Raw genomic sequence first — 21,052 nt, forward strand, 5'->3', positions numbered from 1 at the left:
ATATTAGAAGCACAGAAAAAAGAGAAATGGTTAAAAATAAGCTGTACAAGCAAGCGTGGTAATATGTAACATATACAAGATGGTGCTACATTAAGCCAATGTCGGCTGACTCCCAGGGGTGGAAAAAACCCCCTAGGAGAAAAACCCAGCGTGCTAGCACTGGGAAAAAAGTCCTAGGAGGGAAAAAACCCCTTGGAAGATATATATAATATATGTAAATGGATATGGAGATCAAAATCTGAATTATACATTTTTATTATAGAGATTAAAAATAGATTATATATAAATATATGTAAGCGGATACGGAGATTTAAAAATCTGAATTATAGATGCAGCCAGAACTGGATCTGTAGGCCCATTGTCTCCTGGGCTACGTTGTAGTCAGGTCCAGACACAGGTTCTCCATCTGATCTGGATACGGCCTGGATCCAGCACCCGGCAAACCTCAGGATAAGCAGAGAGACTGATATTAGCGTAGATGCCATTCTTATTCTGATGTACAGGTATATCTAGTGTTATAGGAAATGTTCTCGGTTCCGGCCGACCTAATTATTGCAGCGTAACAATCCTTTAACGGATTTGAAAAATGTTAATGTACTGATAATGTGTTATGTGTATGCAAGAGCAAAGAGATGTGTTTTTAGTCTAGATTTAAACTGACAGAGTGTGTCTGCTTCCCGAACAATGCTAGGAAGATTGTTCCAGAGTTTAGGTGCTAAATAGGAAAAGGATCTGCCACCTTCAGTTGATTTTGATATTCTGGGTATTATCAACTGGCCTGAAATAAATAAATAAAATACACAAAATGCCACCAACTGCTAGATATTAAAAGCCAGTCTAAATAAATAAGTTTTAAGCTCAGCTTTAAAAAGGCCCAGGTCAGTGATAGTGCGCATATCAGCGCATATCATACTGGGACTACCAGTAAAAGTTGATTTGTTGACCTAAGAGCCCTGGTTGGCTGATGCAGAGCCAGTATCTCGGTTATATAAGGTGGGGCAAGGCCATTTAGAGCTTTAAAAACAAACAATAGAATCTTAAAATCAACTCTAAAAGAAACTGGAAGCCAATGGAGCGAATAAAGAATCAGGGTTATGTGCTCACGTTTGCGTGTATTGGTTAAAAGACGGGCTGCAGCATTCTGCACCAGCTGAAGATGACTGTGAGACACCAGCATAAAATGCATTACAATAATCTAATCTTGAGCTGAGGTCAGAGCGATTCAAAAATGGTTTGACCTTGGCCAAAAGACGTAATTGAAAGAAACTAGCTTTAACCACACTGTCAATTTGTCAAATTTCAGGCTACTATCAAAAGTCACACCGAGATTTCTGATTGATGGTCTAAGCTTTGAAGTCAGCACATTAAAATCAGAAGTTACAGACTCTCCAAATAAAATATACTCAGTCTTTTCTTCATTTAAATGAAGGAAATTTTGCTCTAACCATAGTTTAATGTCATTAATGCAATCAATTAGTGACCCAACTGCGTCAGCGTTTTTTGGACTCAAAGGCAAATATATTTGCAAATCATCTGCATAGCAGTGATAGGCTATATTATGCCTGGCTATGATGGACCCGAGAGGCAGCATGTAAAGTGAAAATAAAACAGGCCCGAGAATAGAGCCTTGTGGCACCCCGCAAGAGAGAGAAGTGGTGGAAGAGGACGAGTCCCCAATCACTATACAGAAAACGTTTTATTGGTCAAATATGATGAGAACCACTGAATTGCGGCACCCTGAATGCCAACATAGTGATAAGATTTCATTCATTCAGTTTATTCACTATAGTTTTAAAAAATGGTAATAAAATATGACAAACTGTCAGAAAAAAATAATCTTAATTATGTCCGATAACACTTAAGCAAAGTGTCTGAATAATTTTTGGTCCCAATTTTTTTTTATTTTTTTTTATCAGTTTTACTGGTAGTCCACTGTATGAAGAATTTTTGGGTATAATATGTCACAGTTTACTTTATTTTGATATCCTCACTTACATAAATGAACTATAATGTCCTGCACACACTAGTAAAAATATAACAAAAATGTCTGAATAATTTTTGGTTTGAATGTATGTATATATATATATATATATATATATATATATATATATATACAGTACAGTCCAAAAGTTTGGAACCACTAAGATTTTTAATGTTTTTAAAAGAAGTTTCGTCTGCTCACCAAGGCTACATTTATTTAATTAAAAATACAGTAAAAAACAGTAATATTGTGAAATGTTATTACAATTTAAAATAACTGTGTACTATTTAAATATATTTGACAAAGTAATTTATTCCTGTGATCAAAGCTGAATTTTCAGCATCATTACTCCAGTCTTCAGTGTCACATGATCCTTCAGAAATCATTCTAATATGCTGATTTGCTGCTCAAGAAACATTTATGATTATTTTCAATGTTGAAAACAGTTGTGTACTTTTTTTTTCAGGATTCCTTGATGAATAGAAAGTTCAAAAGAACAGCATTTATCTGAAATACAAAGCTTCTGTAGCATTATACACTACCGTTCAAAGGTTTGGGGTCAGTAAGAATTTTTATTTTTATTTTTTTGAAAAGAAATTAAAGAAATGAATACTTTTATTCAGCAAGGATGCATTAAATCAATCAAAAGTGGCAGTAAAGACATTTATAATGTTACAAAAGATTAGATTTCAGATAAACACTGTTCTTTTGAACTTTCTATTCATCAAATAATCCTGAAAAAAAATATTGTACACAAATATTTTGTACAATTGTACACATTAAATGTTTCTTGAGCAGCAGATCAGCATATTAGAATGATTTCTGAAGGATCATGTGACACTGAAGACTGGAGTAATGATGCTGAAAATTCAGCTTTGATCACAGGAATAAATTACTTTGTGAAATATATTCAAATAGAAAACAGTTATTTTAAATTGTAATAATATTTTACAATATTACTGTTTTTTACTGTATTTTTAATTAAATAAATGTAGCCTTGGTGAGCAGACGAAACTTCTTTTAAAAACATTAAAAATCTTAGTGGTTCCAAACTTTTGGACTGTACTGTACATATAGATAGATAGATAGATATAACAATCTGCACAAGGCTGCATGTAAAAAACACAAGAACTGATATAAAAATACATCTAATGAAGTTTTACAGCCCAAAGACACTTTCTAAATGGATAATATGAGTAAAATAGCTGTAGTTTAAACTACGCCTCCACATTTAAATATGAACATTTATGGCACAGGTTTCACTGATCTCAATATAGCGTTTTTAATACTGATCAAATCAGACTCAAGAACCCATGTAACTCTGAATGAGATCACTGAGTTATAATTCATTTTGTCCTTGAATGTTGATCTCAATGTCCATGTCATCCTGCTCACAAACATCTGCTGCGTTTGGTAATCGCACACATGGGTTGTTTCTGAATTTCCTTCACTGAAGAAGAAGAATGTGATTTTGATAGAAGTTATCTTCAAGTATTTATTCTGTAAAGTTTGTTTACAACCAAAGTATATCCTCTCATGGACAATATCTAAACTCACCTGTTGTTTTTGTGTGATAGAGAGAGAATTACAGATTGCCTCCATGCCTGTAAGAGATGAATGTGTGTTTAGTCTAGACTGGAGGATTTCACACGGGTGTGTGAGTTCAATCCTGGCCATCCGTTCCTGAAACAGTCAGTGAAGGACAAACTCAACACATGACACTCATTTGTCACCTCGAGATCTTCACACTGAGCTTCAGTGTTTCAAAGAAAGAAAGGAAGAACATTTACAATCTGATCCTGAGTTCACCGGGTTAATGCCACATTTTCTTATTAAGAGATTAAGGATTTGCCTGACTGTGTGTGTGTGTGTGTGTGTGTGTGTGTGTGTGTGTGTGTTTCTCTAACACACTCCACTTTTGACCCTTTGGTTTATATGAATATAACTGATCCTGGATGAAGATGGAGAATCAGTCATTAGTCTGAAGCGAGTTCAGTTCAGTTCACGGATCATCTGTTAAACTCACTGATCTTCTAAATCAGCTCAGGCTTCGTCTGAGAGACAGAAAACTACGCTTTGACGGGAGATCCAGATCTCAACTTGAACTAAAATGAGTTTAAAATGACACTTCACACTTTTGCAGCAAGTTATTCATTTGTTGATTGTATTTTTTAATTTACATTAAATTAATTATTTTATATATAGTCAAATCTGACTTTCACAGAAGGCAGATCACAGTCCTGAGACACTCTATATATTGTATTTTTTCACATTATGTTGTTTTGCACTATATTATTTGTATTTGTAAGTGTTTTGAATGTGATTATCACGTGTGTTATCCCAGTAAAGCACATTACCACTGAAAAGCCTGAGAGAGAGAGAGTCATTAGGGAGTGTGTGATTCACTCTTGGGTGTGTGTGTGTGTGTGTGTGTGTGTGTGTGTTGTAAGGTTTTGACACGCTCAAACTGGATTGCTCCGGTTCAGTCAAACAAACCAGGAACTCATGAGTCATGTTACTGCGCACTTTAAGGAAATAATTGTGGATATTTTTTGCCAACATCAGATTAATCTGTTCATTTACTAAATTAAATGTGCAATGTTTTTATTATTATTAGCCTATTGTTTTACTGTAACTCACTGTTAAAACAACATTTAAAACAGGTTTACATTAGTAGAGAACAACAATCTACACAGCACAGCAACAGCAACCACTCACTTTATTACTCATTCTTTGTACAGAAAGCAAAATATACGTCTTTGCAGAGCTTTTCTTATTAAATGGGGTTCTGATCTGCTCGCTGATGCTTTGGCGCCATCTGCTGGACGAGATTAATCCCACAGCGCAGTTCCGCTTCCGGCCAGCAAGCGGCGCCCGTTCCTCAGACATGACGTTGATGTAGTAATTTCGTCACGCGGAAGTCAGTGAACTTGAGCTGTTTGGGTTTGGATTTTATTATTTCTAAGCTGAAGTATTTCCAAGCCTAATGAAAATAAGTCAGCGGTGGATTCTTAACGGCAGTGCGGTGTGTTCTGTGATACTCGGCGGCTTTTTAGTAAGGTACAGAAATGCTGTATCTGTTTGCGTTTAGAACTTTCTGTTGAACATTGTGTGAATTGTGTGTGTGTGAGAGAGAGAGAGAGAGAGAGTGTGTGTGTGTGTGTGTGTGTGTGTGTGTGTGTGTGTGTGTGTGTGTGTGTGTGTGTGTTGTTGTAAAGTGATAGATTAACCAAAAGTGATCCTTAACTCACCTTCATGTCATTCCAAACTTGTTTGACTTACTTTTTTTTCTACAGAACATAAAAAAATATTTTTTTCAAGCGTTTTTTGTACATTTAATGAAAGCCAACATGGTCCAGTTGTTGTATTGCATGAACATAAACTGTTAAAAATTATATTAAGATATTTTAAAATGATTTTATTCTTATTATATCATTCTCTAAAATCTGGAAGCCCTTTTTAGCATACATACAAGTTCTGCACATCAATTTGGCTGATTAACCATTTTCCACATTATATCATCATCATCATCATCATCATCATCATCCAGATTTATCCAGTGCACCTACTATTTTGTTTGTCTATATTTGTACTTTTCAGTGTTCTACTGTCATTAATGTGTACACCGATCAGGCATAACATAACAAGCACTGACAGGTGAAATGAGTAACACTGATCATCTCTTCATCACGACACCTGTTAGTGGGTGGATATATTAGGCAGCAAGTGAACATTTTGTCCTCAAAGTTGATGTTAGAAGCAGGAAAAATGGGCAAGCGTAAGGATTTGAGTGAGTTTGACAAGGGCCAAATTGTGATGGCTAGACGACTGGGTCAGAGCATCTCCAAAACTGCAGCTCTTGTGGGGTGTTCCCGGTCTGCAGTGGTCAGTATCTATCAAAAGTGCTCCAAGGAAGGAACAGTGGTGAACCGGAGACAGGGTCATGGGCGGCCGAGGCTCATTGAAGGCTGACCCGTGTGGTCCGATCCAACAGACGAGCTCCTGTAGCTCAAACTGCTCCAGAAGTTAATGCTGGTTCTGATAGAAAGGTGTCAGAATACACAGTGCATCAGTTTGTTGCGTATGGAGCTGCAGACCAGTCAGGGTGCCCATGCTGACCCCTGTCCACCGCCGAAAGAGCCAACAGTGGACACGTGAGCATCAGAACTGGACCACGGAGCAATGGAAGAAGGTGGCCTGGTCTGATGAATTACGTCTTCTACATCACGTGGATGGCCGGGTGCGTGTGCGTCTCTTATCTGGGGAACACATGGCACCAGGATGCACTATGGGAAGAAGGCAAGCCAGCGGAGGCAGTGTGATGCTTTGGGCAATGTTCTGCTGGGAAACCTTGGGTCCTGCCATCCATGTGGATGTTACTTTGACACGTACCACCTACCTAAGCATTGTTGAGACCATGTACAGTCTTTCATGGAAACAGTATTCACTGGTGGCTGTGGCCTCTTTCAGCAGGATAATACTCCTGCCACAAAGCAGAAATGGTTCAGGAACGGTTTTAGGAGCACAACAACGAGTTTGAGGTGTTGACTTGGCCTCCAAATTCCCCAGATCTCAATCCAATTGAGGATCTGTGGGATGTGCTGAACAAACAAGTCCGATCCATGGAGGCTCCACCTCACAACTTACAGGACTTAAAGGATCTGCTGCTAACATCTTGGTGCAGATACCACAGCACACCTTCAGGGGTCTAGAGGAGTCCATTCCTCGACGGGTCAGGGCTGTTTTGGCAGCAAAAGTGGGACCAACATAATATTAGGAAGGTGATCATAATGTTATGCCTGATCGGCTTATGTATTTGTATATTGTATTATTTTCATCAGTACTTTTTGTCATGATTTTCCTGTTGTTTTCCACCCTGAAAGTCATAAAATCATACATTTTAAATCATAAATGACAGTGCACTATCATTTTAATATCTGCCACCTTCTTTCATTCACAGAATGTCATCATCGTTAGCATCTGGGCTCAAGGAGAGGCACGTGATCTGGGAGACGTCAGAGCTGTTGGCGTATCTGCACCACTCCCCATGGACACCAGGGGTTGCTGTTGTTACCCATAAGAGCTCTGGCAGCACCGGCAGCATCTTCCACTTACCTGAGGATGCTTTTCTGCATCTGCTTCTGGGCGCAAGAACAGTAGCGCACCTGCTCTGTGAGAGTCTGTCTGTCCAGCGGTGTGCCTTGGTCCATACGCCACAGAAACGAGCTGATGGGCTCGGCACCGAGCTTCACGTCGTGCCCCTCCACGGTCTGGAGTCGGACTGGAAACCTCACCTTGCTGCGGAGGAAGATTTCCAAGCATGTGACCCTGGATACGTCAGTTCCAAGAGCGGACCGCGCTGGACGGAGTCTGATCTAGAGGCAGTCAAGAGCCGCATCCGGGTTCATCTGCCTACACCGAAAGCAGCTCCGAACTACACCTTCCTGGGTGACCCGTCCGACTCCGGGCTGTTCCCACGCATCGTGCGCGGAGAAGAGAAGCAGTGGAGAGTTTGGGAAGATGACGGCCATGTTGCTTTCCTCACACCGTTTCCCAACACACCTGGACTCACTGTGCTGGTTCCGCGGAAACCGCTGTCCAGTGACATATTCCGACTGGAGGAGAGCGACTACAGACAGCTGCTGATGGCGACTCGAAAGGTGTCCTGCCTTCTGGAGGCGGGGCTTGGGGCATGGGGGGTGGGTCTTATTTTCGAAGGCTTTGAAATTGATTACGCTCATGCAAAACTGATTCCACTCGTCTCTTCATCTGATGAGGCAGAGATGAGCCTCACCTGTCCAGCACCTGAGTTTTTTGACCGCTATCCGGGTTATGTGACGTCAGTCAGTGGTCCGCCAGCCAGCAGAGAAAGTCTCCAAGAGATCTGTGCCAGAATTACCCAGCGCTGATCATTGAAATGGTTATAATAATAACTGTTCTAACTAAATACAATTGTGAAAATTGATTTTTGAGATCTTTGTTTCTGAGGCATTTATTTAAGTACTCATTTGCATACTTATGGCTTGTTTCCACTGAGCGGTACTGTTAAGTACAGTTCAGTATGGTACGCAATTTTTGCCATTTCAATTGTCAGAAGTTGTGAATGGTACCCTAATTCCGAACCATACCGTACCACTTTTTTGGAACCCTTACATTGGGGTACCAAGCACAATAGTACCTATAGTACCGGTACCAAAAGGGTGGAGCTACACTTACTGCAGAACGTTGATTGGTTGACAGAGAATCGTCACTTGCGCGTGCTACAAGGTGAATGACAACACATGACCGTTGCAACACTGTGTATTTTTCGGCTGTTTTTCCTTTTTGCAGCCTTCAGCCTTTGCTCAGACAAAGCTGCTCCATGTCCTCCATTGTTGTTTGCTGTCCCTTTCTTCTTCATGCAAGAATGACGTCGATCGCTACTTTCCGGCATACACCACGCCTATCAAGTAAGGGTACTGTTGGCGGTGGATATGCAAACCGGATTAGGGTTTGCTGCCCCGAATCATACTGTACTTTACTGAACTGAACTGTATCGCTCAGTTGGAAACAAGTCATAAGTGTTCATTTCATGTAAAGAAGTAGAGTTTTGTGAATGTTTCATGTTTGGCTGTCAAAAGTACCAACTTAAGTACCAAGTTGGTACACCCTGATACGCACGATCCGCTGATAGATGCCTGCTTTCAAACGCTCCTGTGTGTATCTGTGTAAGCGCTCTGTGAAGAGATGTCTATTCAACATGTTATTGAAGTGTTGATCATTGTAGCCAATCACAGACATATCTGTTGAGAGCGTGAGCACAATGGTCAATCAGTCGGTACTTTTGACAACCCTAGTTTCAGAGGGGTTTCATACTCATTTATAGTGTCAAACCTGTGTGCTTTAACCTGTGTTTAAATGAAGATAAATGTGTCCCTCTTTTGTTATTTTGATGTTTCAGAGTATTTACATATGGCTGCTATATTTCAGAATGGAAGAATAATTGAACAAAGACATGTAAGTATGGAGTAATGGAGTTCCTTTATGCATCACACATCTACTGATATTTCTTGTCCTAATGTAACCGTCTCTAGTAGCCAGAGATCAATGACAACAAGCTCATGTGAGCTACTGTAAATGTTTTTCATGTTAATTAATCTCATAGCATCATCTAGTTACACAATTACAAGCTCGTACCATCTGTGTCACCTCAGCCCATTCTTAATTAATCCCTAGGTATTTTAATTAACATCTAATTAGTGGTTTGTTATGTTCTTAATTATGTACCTGGAATCTAATCTGTGAGAATTAAAAGAATCAGGTTATCTGATGAAAACTCAAAACTGTGACAAGTAGAAAGTGAAGTTCAGCTCTGTAGCTTCATCTTCTCAGAGTCTAATGATCAATCAGAAAAGAGTCATGAGGAATGAAATGCTATGAATGAGCAGCACAGAAAGAGACAAACATGATGTCTGGGTAAACGAGACACAACGCTCAGAAAAACTGGCAGATGTTCATAGAGTCAACATGTTAATGATGAGTAGTTCATTAAATCAGTGGTTCTAAACTAGTTTTGCTGAAATCAGAGTCAAGATTTTACATCATCAACACAATGCAAAGCTTTACAATAGTAGCACAAGCAAACGTTCAAATGGATTTACATTATAGTGAGCAGACCCTGAATAATAGGCCCAGTAAGATATAAGCTTACTAACATTGTGGTTTCATGCTGTCGACGGCAAACAGTTCAACTGTGTGTTCAGCTCAAATCATCTTCATTCTCTCTGTGAGTGAGTTTTAAGTATTTAATGTAGTCTGGTATGTATTTTCTTTTGACTTGTTTTATTCATGGTGTTTGAGGATGAGGCGTCACACACCCTGCCTATGTCAATCAATCTGTTGAATTTGACTTTTATCTGGTAACAGATAAAATTGTGCCAAAATAATGTGGCGCTTGATAGACACACAATCTTTGACATCAACAACAACACTATAGGAAGAATGTTTTGTTCCCTTTCTATTTATTTTGCTGTCATAATGGTTAGTTTTAAGGATTGTATCTGACATGGTTTGCCCCATCACAACAGACTTGAGGGCCATTTTTGTCTCCCAACCCACCAGTTGAGAAACACTGGAGAGAGACACATGCATGCTTCATTTCAGACACTAACGTTGACAGGTTTCTTGGAGGGACTCTGCAGGCATGGACAGTACTCGGATCGCTCCATCTTAGAGATGTAGAGCATAGGCTCGATGGTGCAGCTCAAGTCCATGATGGAGAACACGGCAAGGCTGATCTTACACCGAAACGTCACAAACGAGTAGGTGGATGCAAATGGCAACAGAGCCACTGGAGGTAAATAGTTCACCACGATGATGGCAAGGACGATAGTCACCATTTTGAAGGCCCTCTTCTTCACCGGGTTCATGACTTCCTTCCCTGCAACGCTTTTCCTGAGGACCCAGATGATGGATAGGTTGCAGAACACCATGATGAAGAAGGCAGCGAGGATGACGCCGCTGAAGACCTCGTTCACACTCAGGACGCCCAAGAAGCATTTGGTCAACGAGTAGGCCAGGATGAGTCCCCACACCACTATGGAGATGGCGATTCGGATGCCATTGTCACGGATCCCGGTGAACAGGATGGGATGGACCACAGCGATGTACCTGTCCAGACAAATACAGGTGAGAAACAATGGAGTCACGTCTTTCAGCCCGTAGGCGAAACGCACGGAGTACCAGATGTGGTCATCGCTGAAGTACAGCCGGTTTGCCAGGTCGACTGGCGTCATGAGGCCGAAATAGGCATCCAGGACAGAGAGGTTGAAAATGAAGATGTTGGATGTCGAGCCCTCGCTCTTCTTTCTCAGAATCTGCCACATCACAAGGGCGTTCAATGGGACTCCTGCAACCAGGTTCAATACCTTGACACCAAAGTAGAAGATAAACCAATAAGGAGCCTCCGCACACGCCTCAAAGAGGTACCATAACGGCTGTTTCCAACCGGAGGCGGTGGAGTTCAGGTTCAAAGCCGAGATGTTTTCCATTAAGGAATGATGATGAGCTGTGAACAACAGCGTGATGTCGATTTATAATCTGTCTTCAAAAAGAGCAACAAAGTGACGACGTTTCACAAACAATAACAAAAGTTTGTCAATGAGAACCTTATCAAAAAATCAAGTTAAAGGATTGCAGAAGTCTCACCAGCTGCTTGTTCAATACAGCTCCGTACGATTGTCGGTCTCTGCCGACGTTTCTCTGACCATCACCCAACTTAGACGCGTCCTCAGTTTAGCGTCTCTCTCGGGGCGCTCCTTGAAAAGCTTATCCCGCGGGAGACAGAGGTGGGACGTTTTGGACACAGCCAATTGTTGCAGTTCTTTTTGGTCAACAAGAAGGAGTGTAGCAGAAGAACTCATCTGTGATTGGATGAAGAGGAGGGTCTTCGGGAAAAGTTTGTGATGAAGTTTGCAGTTCGATGGAAGGGGATGATCAAAGTTTTGTGACGTAACTACAGAGTTTCTTGTAAACAGATGATGCAAGGAACAAATGAGTAAATCTACTGTAACATCTTGCCACAGACAAATGGAGTCCACAGCTGTGGGTAACGATATGTAAGCCTACAACTGTGATCACTACTTTTAAGAGCAATAAACATTTCAGTGTACACTATGTACCAAAACACATTTTCATTTCAGTTGACTCACTGGCGAGCTCAACCAAAACTTTACAGTTCCAACTAACTCCAAATTTAGCTTTGAATGCCTTTGTTTTTATAGAGATACCCCATCCAGTGACTGATCTATTACATTCTCGTTTCACACACATTGTAAAGTTGAATATCAGTTTCTCTTTTTTAGTCTTTGGTGCAAATGTTCAGAGTTTATATCACATTTTGATTCATTCAGATGCTGTGTATTCGTGCATATGACTAGTATATTTCACTTATTCAGATTTCATATGAATCCAAGAGGTTTGAATGGATGGGAGTTTCTCTTGTTGGTTTTCACTCCTGATGACAAATCTGTGTGTTACACAAAATTTATGTATTTGGCAGACCCTTGTTATTTCATGTTCAATTTTATTTTTCTGAACTAAAAGCAACATGAGTGGAGTTTGAGATCAAATAGATCTTTGTCTCTGTTATATTCATATACTCATTTACATGTTAATTTCAAGTAAAGTTGTAGAGTTTTGTGAATGTTTCAGGGGGTTTCATACACATTTATAGGGTCAAGCCTGTGTGTTTTACAGTTTTCACTGCGTTCAAATGAAGATAAATCAGTTTCTCCTGTTATTTTGATATTTCAGAGTATTTACACATGGCTGCAATAGTTTAGAATGGAAGAATAAATGAACAGACATGTAAATATATCATTTTTGGAGTTCCTTTATACATCATAAATACAACAAATATTTATATTTTTGTTGTTATTGCTCTAGTCAATAAAACCATCTCTAGTAGCCAGAGATCAATTGCAACACCAGCTCACATGACTATCTACTATAAATGTTTTTCATGTTAATTAATCTCATAGCATCAACTAGTTACACAATTACAAGCTCATACCATCTGTGTCACCTCAGCCCATTCTTAATTAATCCCCAGGCATTTTAATTAACATCTTAATTAGTGGTTTGTTATGTTCTTAATTATGCATCTGGTATCTAATCTGTGAGAAATAAAAGAATCAGATGGTCTGACAAAAACTCAAAACAGTGATAAGAAGAAAGTGAAGTTCAGCTCTGTAACTTCATCTTCTCAATCAGAAAAGAGTCATGAGGAATGAAATATTATGAATGAGCTGCACAGAAAGAGGCAAACATGATGTCTGGGGAAACAAGACTCAGAAAACACTCAGAAAAACTGGCAGTTGTTAATAGTCAACATGTTAATGATGAGCAGTTCATTAAATCAGTGGTTCTAAACTGGTTTTGCTAAAATCAGCATTTCAAACAATGGCAATACTCTAAACCTTACCCGTGTCAGTACTAACATTTACAAATTAAACAGTAAAATGAGTTGATATTTTAATGAGTAGACACTGAAAAGGCCAAATAAGATGCAAAATTACATGACTTCATTACAAACCCTGCCAATGTAAAAATAAATCTTACTTTGGAAAGATAAATTTGTGCTGAAATACTGTAGAGTTTGACGGAAACAACCTTTGACGTCGGTGACTAAAGATAAGTGTTTTCTACTTCCTTTATTAAGTTGATGAGACTATCTTGCTATTCTGCTTAGTTTTGTTTCATTATTTGCATTTAATGTTGTCTTATTCCCTACTTTCAGTGACCAATCACGACGGACCTGAGAACCTCCAGTTGAGAACCACTGGATTAGAGAGATACACCGACAGCCCGAGAGTCTACACAGCAAAGCCCCCAGAGTTAAATCAACTCTGCTCAGAGTACATATGGTCCCTATTTAAGTGCTAAAGTAACGCTGAAGCAGAGTTAAAGTTAATGAGATAATTAAGTGATTAATTAAGTTATGAATTGAGCATTAGTGATGAACACCTGCTGTTAACAAGCAGAATCACTGAAGAGAAACTCAATAACTACAAATGACTTCCAGCCACAGTCTTAGATGAAATCAACTGAAGATAAAATACATTAAATCTCTCATGATCTGAATAAACAACTCCAAAAACAGCATATTATCTCATTAACTTTAACTCTGCTTCAGTCTTATTTTAACTATATGTAGAGAGGGACCATATGTTCTCTGAGCAGAGTTGATTTAACTCTGGGAATTTAGCTGTGTAGAATCACAAACACAAATTCAGACGGTTCTTCTCTTCATTTCAGACGCTAACATTGATGGGGTTCTTGGAGGGACTCTGCAGGCAGGGACAGAGCTCGGATCTCTCCATCTTAGAGATATACAGCAACGGCTCGATTGTGCAGCTCAAGTCCATGATGGAGAACACGGCGAGAAGAACCTTACAGTGGAGCGTCACAAACGAGTAGGTGGATGCAAATGGCAACAGAGCCACCGGAGGCAGATAGTTCACCACGATGATGGCAAGGACGATAGTCACCATTTTGAAGGCCCTCTTCTTCACCGGGTTCATGACTTCCTTCCCTGCAACGCTTTTCCTGAGGACCCAGATGATGGATAGGTTGCAGAACACCATGATGAAGAAGGCAGCGAGGATGACGCCGCTGAAGACCTCGTTCACACTCAGGATGCCCAAGATGCATTTGGTCAACGAATAGGCCAGGATGAGTCCCCACACCACTATGGAGATGCCAATTCGGATGCGATTGTCACGGATCCCGGTGAATAGGATGGGATGGACCACAGCGACGTACCTGTCCAGACAAATACAGGTGAGAAATAATGGAGTCACGTCTTTCAGCCCGTAGGCGAAACGTTGGGAGTACCAGATTTTGGGATCGTTGAGGTACAGCCGGTTGACCATGTCGACTGGCGTCATGAGGCCGAAATAGGCATCCAGGATAGAGAGGTTGAAAATGAAGATGTCTGATGTCGAGCCCTCGCTCTTCTTTTTCAGAATCTGCCACATCACGAGGGCGTTCAATGGGAATCCTGCAAACAGGTTTAATACTTTGACACCGAAGTAGAAGATAAACCAATGAGGAGCCTCCGCACATGCATCATACTGGTACCACAACGGACGGTGCCACAAGGAGATGGTGGAGTTCAGGTTCAAAGCTGAGATGTTTTCCATGAGGAATGATGATGAAATAAGCTGTGAATGAGAACGAGTGTTATGTCTACATGAACTCAAGATCAGCCTGAGATACTTCAAAACCAAAAGCCATATCCAACAATGATTTCAAAAGTTTGTCTCTGAGTTAAAGTTGTCATGACATGAGGAATCCAGTCCAAATACATACTTTTATTACTGTGCTATAAAAGCTGTAAGGTGCAGACCTCAAAAATTCCTCCTGAATGAAGAAAGAGCATTTGTTGAAACCTAGCAGCCAAAATGACTTCAAGAGGAAGCAAGTTTTTGGACATACTACCACATTATAAAATTGTGTTTTTAACAGACTGCTTTGTTTGCAGCCATTAATGGCCTTGGCTCTACTAGTTGTGATTTAATTTTGACTAGTCAAACTTTCAATTCCAGATGTTTATTCTGGAAGTCTCCTTGTACTTGGCATTGAGATATCTTCAACATTAATAATGACTCATAATATTCATTGAAGATATCTACAGTGCAAGTCATATATACTTCTATCGACTTACATTGGATTTTTCTGATAGCTACAAAGGAGTTTTGACTAGTACAAATTGTATTTGGTATAATACTAATGAGAGATATCTCTTATTGAATTCTCATTAGTAAAAATTTAATTTGCGATATCTTAAATTTGACTAGTCAAACACTGATTAAAGATATCTTTAGTTCCTCATCATGTACATTTTAGATATCCGAAAGTAACATTACAATTAGTCATAATACCTAAATATCTTGAATTGGATTGTTTTACTTGTCAAAATCTAATGGTCAAACATAATTTTCGACTATAGGAAGATCTTTCTGGGAGTTGAATTTAGCTTTTTGACTGGGAAGAATGCCAGTAACTTTCTTATAGTGACAATTATTTTATAGATTTAAGAAATATCCATGCATAGCTTTGCTTAAGCCTTAAAGGGTTAGTTCACCCAAAAATGAAAATAATGTAATTTATTACTCACCCTCATGTAAATACATTTTTGGGTAACTATCCCAATATATGTTGATAAGTGCATGCTAAGGTTTAAATTTCGTCAGCTTTTTTATTCCCAAACAAACACATTTAAAAACAGTAGGAACCCTACATTTACTCACTCGAAATTTAAGTAAGATGTTACATCTTGATTTGTACATGTCTCATGTCTGGTGCAACATTTGCCATAATTTAAGAGAAGTGTTTCATGCATTGTCTCTACACTTAAAAGAGCAGAACATTGCCACCACTGATCTCTTTTTATAATGCAACACTGCCACCTTGTGGACTGTTACCTTAATGCCATGAGTTAACCTGCACTAAAACAGAGGCAACAATGCTAATGAATGAACTCATTACCTTCTAATACCAGTTAAACTTGTGGATTTTTTTATTTGATTGATTGCATTGAATTTGAAGCATTGAACCTCTCTGTCACACATTTATTTGTAATGTTTCACATTTTTAATGTGTAATTCCATGTTTCTTCAGGCTTAGTTAAAATCACAGCATTACATGCATGGCATACTGGTGACATTTTACCAGATGTGATGCATCCAGCTATTATTGAATAATTCCTGAAGTGATTGACTTCCATCCAATAGCTTTTTCCGTGTCATTTAGCGCTATGGCAACAATATGGATCTAAGTAAAGTCTAAAAACAATTTCAGCGATTACGTGTTTTGTGGGCGAGGCCTATCTGGTGGCAGAAAGTGAGAGAGGCTGCTCACTGCAGAGCCAGTGGGTGGAGCTTGACGTCTAACCACACCCTATCTGTGTTCTAACTAGACGCGACGGCGCGACACGATAAAAGTTATCTTTTCCATTTTTGTTCTGACCAGCCGCACTGGCGATACGCACTGATTCTATATTAGAAACGGTTTCTATTTATGCGATGTTGCGTCTCTGGAACAACAACATACAAAGTATGAAAATGATAATCTCAGGTACAGTTTGTGCTTTACTTAAAGGTGCAGTAGGTGATCTGGGAAATGCTAACATTAGCCTGCTAGCATTGAAAGCATAAGATCCCACCCTCCCTGCAAATCATCATCCAAAGCCATGCCTTGTCCAAAACACATGAACGCACAAACACGCAGCTGCTCTCGGCAAAGCATCACAAGAGATGGCGTTAAACTACCTCATGTCTCAAAGCACATAACATTACAATAATAATGTAATCAACTTGCACCTGAGAGCTTGTACCTGACTGCTGCAGATTAATTTCTGAGTCTGAGGATGTGAATAGCTCTGGTTAGGGTTTTCATCTCTTAATCACAGTAGTTATGGTGTGAACGCAGCACAAGCTCTTTGTTTTGATTTGGTAGGAACTGTAAAAGGTGGCTGCTATTTGTTTGTGGTGCTCCGTGACTGACGTCTGTCTAAACTCTGCATAGCATGAAATGCGGTGATGACGTATGACGTCTGCGCGAACAGGGTATGTAAAACATAGGTTGACAAGCAGGAAGGACATCGAATTATTTCATTCGGCTGAATATAATGATTGGATGAACCGTTTAGACCTTGTAACATAGTGATTGCTATCACAATATGAGGAGACTTTCAACCAGCATAACAGAAAATGTTTTGTAGTGAATCACCTATTGCACCTTTAATGTTAAAGGTCCCGTTTTTCGTGTTTTTTTTAAGCTTTGATTGTGTTTATAGTGTGCAATATAACATGTGTTCATGTTTCGCGTGTAAAAAAACAGTATTTTTCACATAATTTACTTATCTGTGTACCGCTGTTTCCACTGTCATAAAAACGGGCTGATGACTTCCTTGTTCTATGAAGTCCCTCCTTCAGAAATACGTAACGAGTTCTGATTGTGCCAGCGGTTCCTGTGTTGTGATTCGACAGCAGCTTAGCGAACCTTGCCCGGAAAAGTCACGCCTCTTACCATAACGTGGAGATGTATGCACTCGTGTTATTGTAAACGTCTTTAATTTTACCCTATCAATTTGAGCCGGAATCAGACCCGGTGATTGGACTGCGGGATGAAAATAACAGCGTTTCGACGACATGGCGACAAACACACTCTACAAACGCAACTCTTGTGTATTCCTGTGGGCGGAGGTTAGTCAAAAAACTGTTTTAGTGACATCATTAAAGAAGGAAGTAGAGGGATGTAGTCCAAACTGGCCGTTCGATGTAGGCGACTTCTGTTAAATAAAATATCTCGCTTGGCATTGAACTTTGAGCTTTAAAATTTTACAGATTTTATTTATACTCTAACAACAACATTACACACTAACTAAAGTTTGAAACATAGGATCACGAAGAACGGGACCTTTAAAACAATTTAATGTGAGTTTGAATATAATTTTGCGTGACTTTTATAGCCGTACTTTTTTTTATAGCAACGATAGATAGTTCACCTCAGATCTTGAAAATAAATAAAAAGACACAAGAACGTTCAAACTGTGAACAAACAAGTGTATTATATGACAAAAGCCTGTATTAGTTACTGAGTAGGCTATGTATTTTTAATAATGTTAAAAAGGGGTAATATTTATGAATTTGATTATGTGCTTATCCATTTCATCGACTGCAGAGAGACTCCGCCCACACTCTCTTCTGATTGGCTGCGATTGATTTGGTTGTGTCTCGACTCATACTTTTTTTTCCCTCGCAATTATGAGTTTATATCTCCCAGTTCGGACTTTATAACTCGTAATTGCGAGTTTACATCCCACTAATTCTGACTTTTTTTTCTCAGAATTGTGATATACATTTGCAGTTATGAGTTATAAAGTTTGAACTGGGAGATTTAAACTCATAATTGCAAGAAAAAAGGTTTAAATGTTATGTAGATCTATTGTTTAAACCAAATTCATGCTTTAATAATAGAATAATGCTGCATTCATGCCATGATATAATTACTGTAATTTCAAGATGACAACATGTGACTTTCTATTCAGAGCTGTTCATGTTGTCTGACTGGGAATTATGCGTTTTTATGGCAAATGGGAGCTCTCAGAAAATTCCCAGCTTTCAGGTTGTAATTACAAGCTCTATGAGGACGTGAACGCAAGTTGAAATCTCGTAATTACGGTAATTACAACATAGCTTGAACGTCCCTTCATCAATGTAGCTTCATCAGTCTAGCCTGTCCGTTTAATGGCTTGCAACCATGAACTTCTGCCTTTAGCTTCAAACGCCGTTTTCGACTGCGGTTTTCTATAAAAATGAAGACCAACTTTTTTGCATTCTGATTTTTCTCCACTTGTTACCGTTTTTCTGTGCACACAAAAAGAACAAAACTGTCACAAATGGTCACGCCACCACAGCAGATTCAGTATGATTTTGGTATCTGGAAATATAATTTTGTTATTTTGACTAGTCAAAATTTAATTTGAGATATTTCTAATTACCTTTATGCCTGACGTGTCCATTGACGATATCTAGTTCAATCGTATACAGAGATCTTGAATCAGAATATAATTGCATATAATCTCTAATTATTATTCTGACTAGTCAAATACGACTCATCAAAATAAAATTGTCACTATGTAAAATATATTTATGTATGGTCAAATAAAAGTCCTTTGTAATTTTACAGGGAGTCGACATTCAGCACATCACCAGTTTGCATCGGAGGATTATGTGTTTGTCCAGATGATCTACGGCAGATCGTTTTGTAAATGAGGCACAGCGTAAAGCAGGCTTCGCAAGAAATTTTTGTTGTGTTGAAGTTTTTTCTCAACTTTTGGATGGTCTCTTTTAAGGCTTTGTCCGTTCCGCTGTCAATCCCACAGTTTCCCGCTTGAGCGTGTAGTTCGGAATGGACTCTTGTTCCCACCACGGGATAAAAAAATATATAATTGTGAGTTTATATCTCACGGTTCTGAGAGAAAAAGTCAGAATTGCGAGATAAAATTTTTCCATAAAAATTGTGGTATAGCAAACATTTTCTGTCATGTTTCTAATAACTGTTTACAGTTACACAACTATTAGTTCTGTCAAATCGATTAATCGCGATTAATTGCATCTAACATAAATATTTGCAAACATACATATATATATATAGATATAGATATATACACACACACCCATACACATGCATGCATACACACACAATCGCGATTAATCGATTTGACGGCACTTCTAATCATATAAGTAACTACAGTAAACATAACATTTAAGTATATTATATTAAAACATAAAATGTTAGTATTAGTTCTAGAAGCTTTAAATAACTTTAGAGTAAAGGTGGATCTTATCAATATAGCTTTGTCCTGTTTTCTTAGGCGTCCTCAAGATTTAATTTTGTGCGTAATATTCTCACAATTACCACACTTCCACAGAGACTAAATGCGGAAACAATCATGCATATAATCCATTAAAAAAACAAATTCTACTGCGTTCAGTCCTCACCAGAGGACACATACCGTTACTCACATGCACTTTTTCCTAAGCAATGACATTAGCCAATCAGAACAGCAGCTGTTTGCTGACAAGCCTTAAAGGAGACGCAGCAGTTAAACCGCATGTTTCTGTCAGAGGGTTAGAATCTGGGTACATAAAACATAATTTTTGAAAATAAATGACTTTTTTTTGTGCAAAACCTTACCAGCATCATAAGTGAACCTTGAGGAGCTTACTAAAATAATGAAAAGGCATGTCATGACCCCTTTAAATGATGACAAACTATGAAATATTTCACAGATAACTCACCTACTGCTCTCTTGTCCTGCTAGGATCCCCACAATGTCTCTGCCAAAGTCTCTCTGACCATCATCCAACTTAAATGTGTCCTTAGTTTAGTGTCTCTCTCACGGGACATTTGGACACAACCAATTGTTGCAATTCTTTTGGGTCAACAAGTCTGTTATTGGCTGAAGAGGAGGAAAAGTTTTATGATAAAGTCTCTGCATGATCAAAGTTTTGTGATGTAACTGCAGAGCATCATGTAAACAGGTGATGCAAGGAACAAATGAGTAAATCTACTGTAACATATTGCAAATACACATTTCTGGCTCTCTGCCACAGACAAATGGAGTCCACAGCTGTGTGGAACCACCTATGAGCCTACGACTGTGATAACTGCTTTTTAGAGCAATGAATATTTTAGTGTACACTATATGTAGCACGATGCAGTACTCTGATGTTGATGATTTGGTTGACAGTTTTAATACTTCATGTAATGAGATTTTAAATGAAATCACCCCTCTGAAAGTCAAGAAACAAAAATCTAGAAAACATCCATGGTTTAACAGAGAAGTTTGTGCTCTAAGGAAAGAGTGTAGAAGGGCAGAATGGAAAAATGACCTGTTATTATTTGTGGATTCCGGAAATTGTGCAATTTTGGTATTGTTGGATTTAAGTGCAGTGTTCGACATTGTAGATCACTGCATTCTTTTAAATATAGTTATATTGGTATCTGTGATGCAGCCTT

At 38.9% G+C, this 21,052-nt stretch overlaps 3 protein-coding genes across 3 annotated transcripts; 1 reads left to right on the forward strand and 2 right to left on the reverse strand.

The window, feature by feature from the left end:
- The first annotated feature begins 4,862 nt into the window (after positions 1-4,862).
- On the forward strand, positions 4,863-12,090 carry LOC125274438. Its single transcript, XM_048200852.1, has 2 exons — positions 4,863-5,041; positions 6,942-12,090. Exons 1-2 carry the CDS (start codon positions 4,968-4,970, stop codon positions 7,888-7,890), a joined length of 1,023 nt encoding a protein of 340 aa, XP_048056809.1. The 5' UTR covers positions 4,863-4,967; the 3' UTR covers positions 7,891-12,090.
- LOC125274440 (G-protein coupled receptor 4-like) lies at positions 10,120-11,010 on the reverse strand. Its single transcript, XM_048200854.1, has one exon. The coding sequence runs from the start codon at positions 11,008-11,010 to the stop codon at positions 10,120-10,122; it is 891 nt and encodes a 296-aa protein (XP_048056811.1).
- Positions 12,091-13,773: 1,683 nt separating the features above from the next.
- On the reverse strand, positions 13,774-20,470 carry LOC125274439 (G-protein coupled receptor 35-like). The gene is made up of 2 exons (XM_048200853.1): positions 20,332-20,470; positions 13,774-14,685 (listed from the first exon to the last, which is right to left on the reverse strand). The coding sequence occupies exon 2, from the start codon at positions 14,662-14,664 to the stop codon at positions 13,774-13,776; it is 891 nt and encodes a 296-aa protein (XP_048056810.1). The 5' UTR covers positions 14,665-14,685; positions 20,332-20,470.
- Positions 20,471-21,052: the final 582 nt, after the last annotated feature.

The sequence above is a fragment of the Megalobrama amblycephala genome, linkage group LG8 (assembly GCF_018812025.1).
Source record: "Megalobrama amblycephala isolate DHTTF-2021 linkage group LG8, ASM1881202v1, whole genome shotgun sequence".
Classification (NCBI taxonomy): Eukaryota; Metazoa; Chordata; class Actinopteri; order Cypriniformes; family Xenocyprididae; genus Megalobrama; species Megalobrama amblycephala.

Excerpts from the sequence above, each read along its gene's own strand:
- LOC125274438 (XM_048200852.1), top strand. The coding sequence starts at position 4,968 with ATGAAAATAAGTCAGCGGTGGATTCTTAACGGCAGTGCGGTGTGTTCT. Across the intron at positions 5,042-6,941 it reads CTCGGCGGCTTTTTAGTAAG|AATGTCATCATCGTTAGCAT; the intron begins GTACAGAAATGC and ends TTTCATTCACAG.
- LOC125274440 (XM_048200854.1), bottom strand. The coding sequence starts at position 11,010 with ATGGAAAACATCTCGGCTTTGAACCTGAACTCCACCGCCTCCGGTTGG.
- LOC125274439 (XM_048200853.1), bottom strand. The coding sequence starts at position 14,664 with ATGGAAAACATCTCAGCTTTGAACCTGAACTCCACCATCTCCTTGTGG.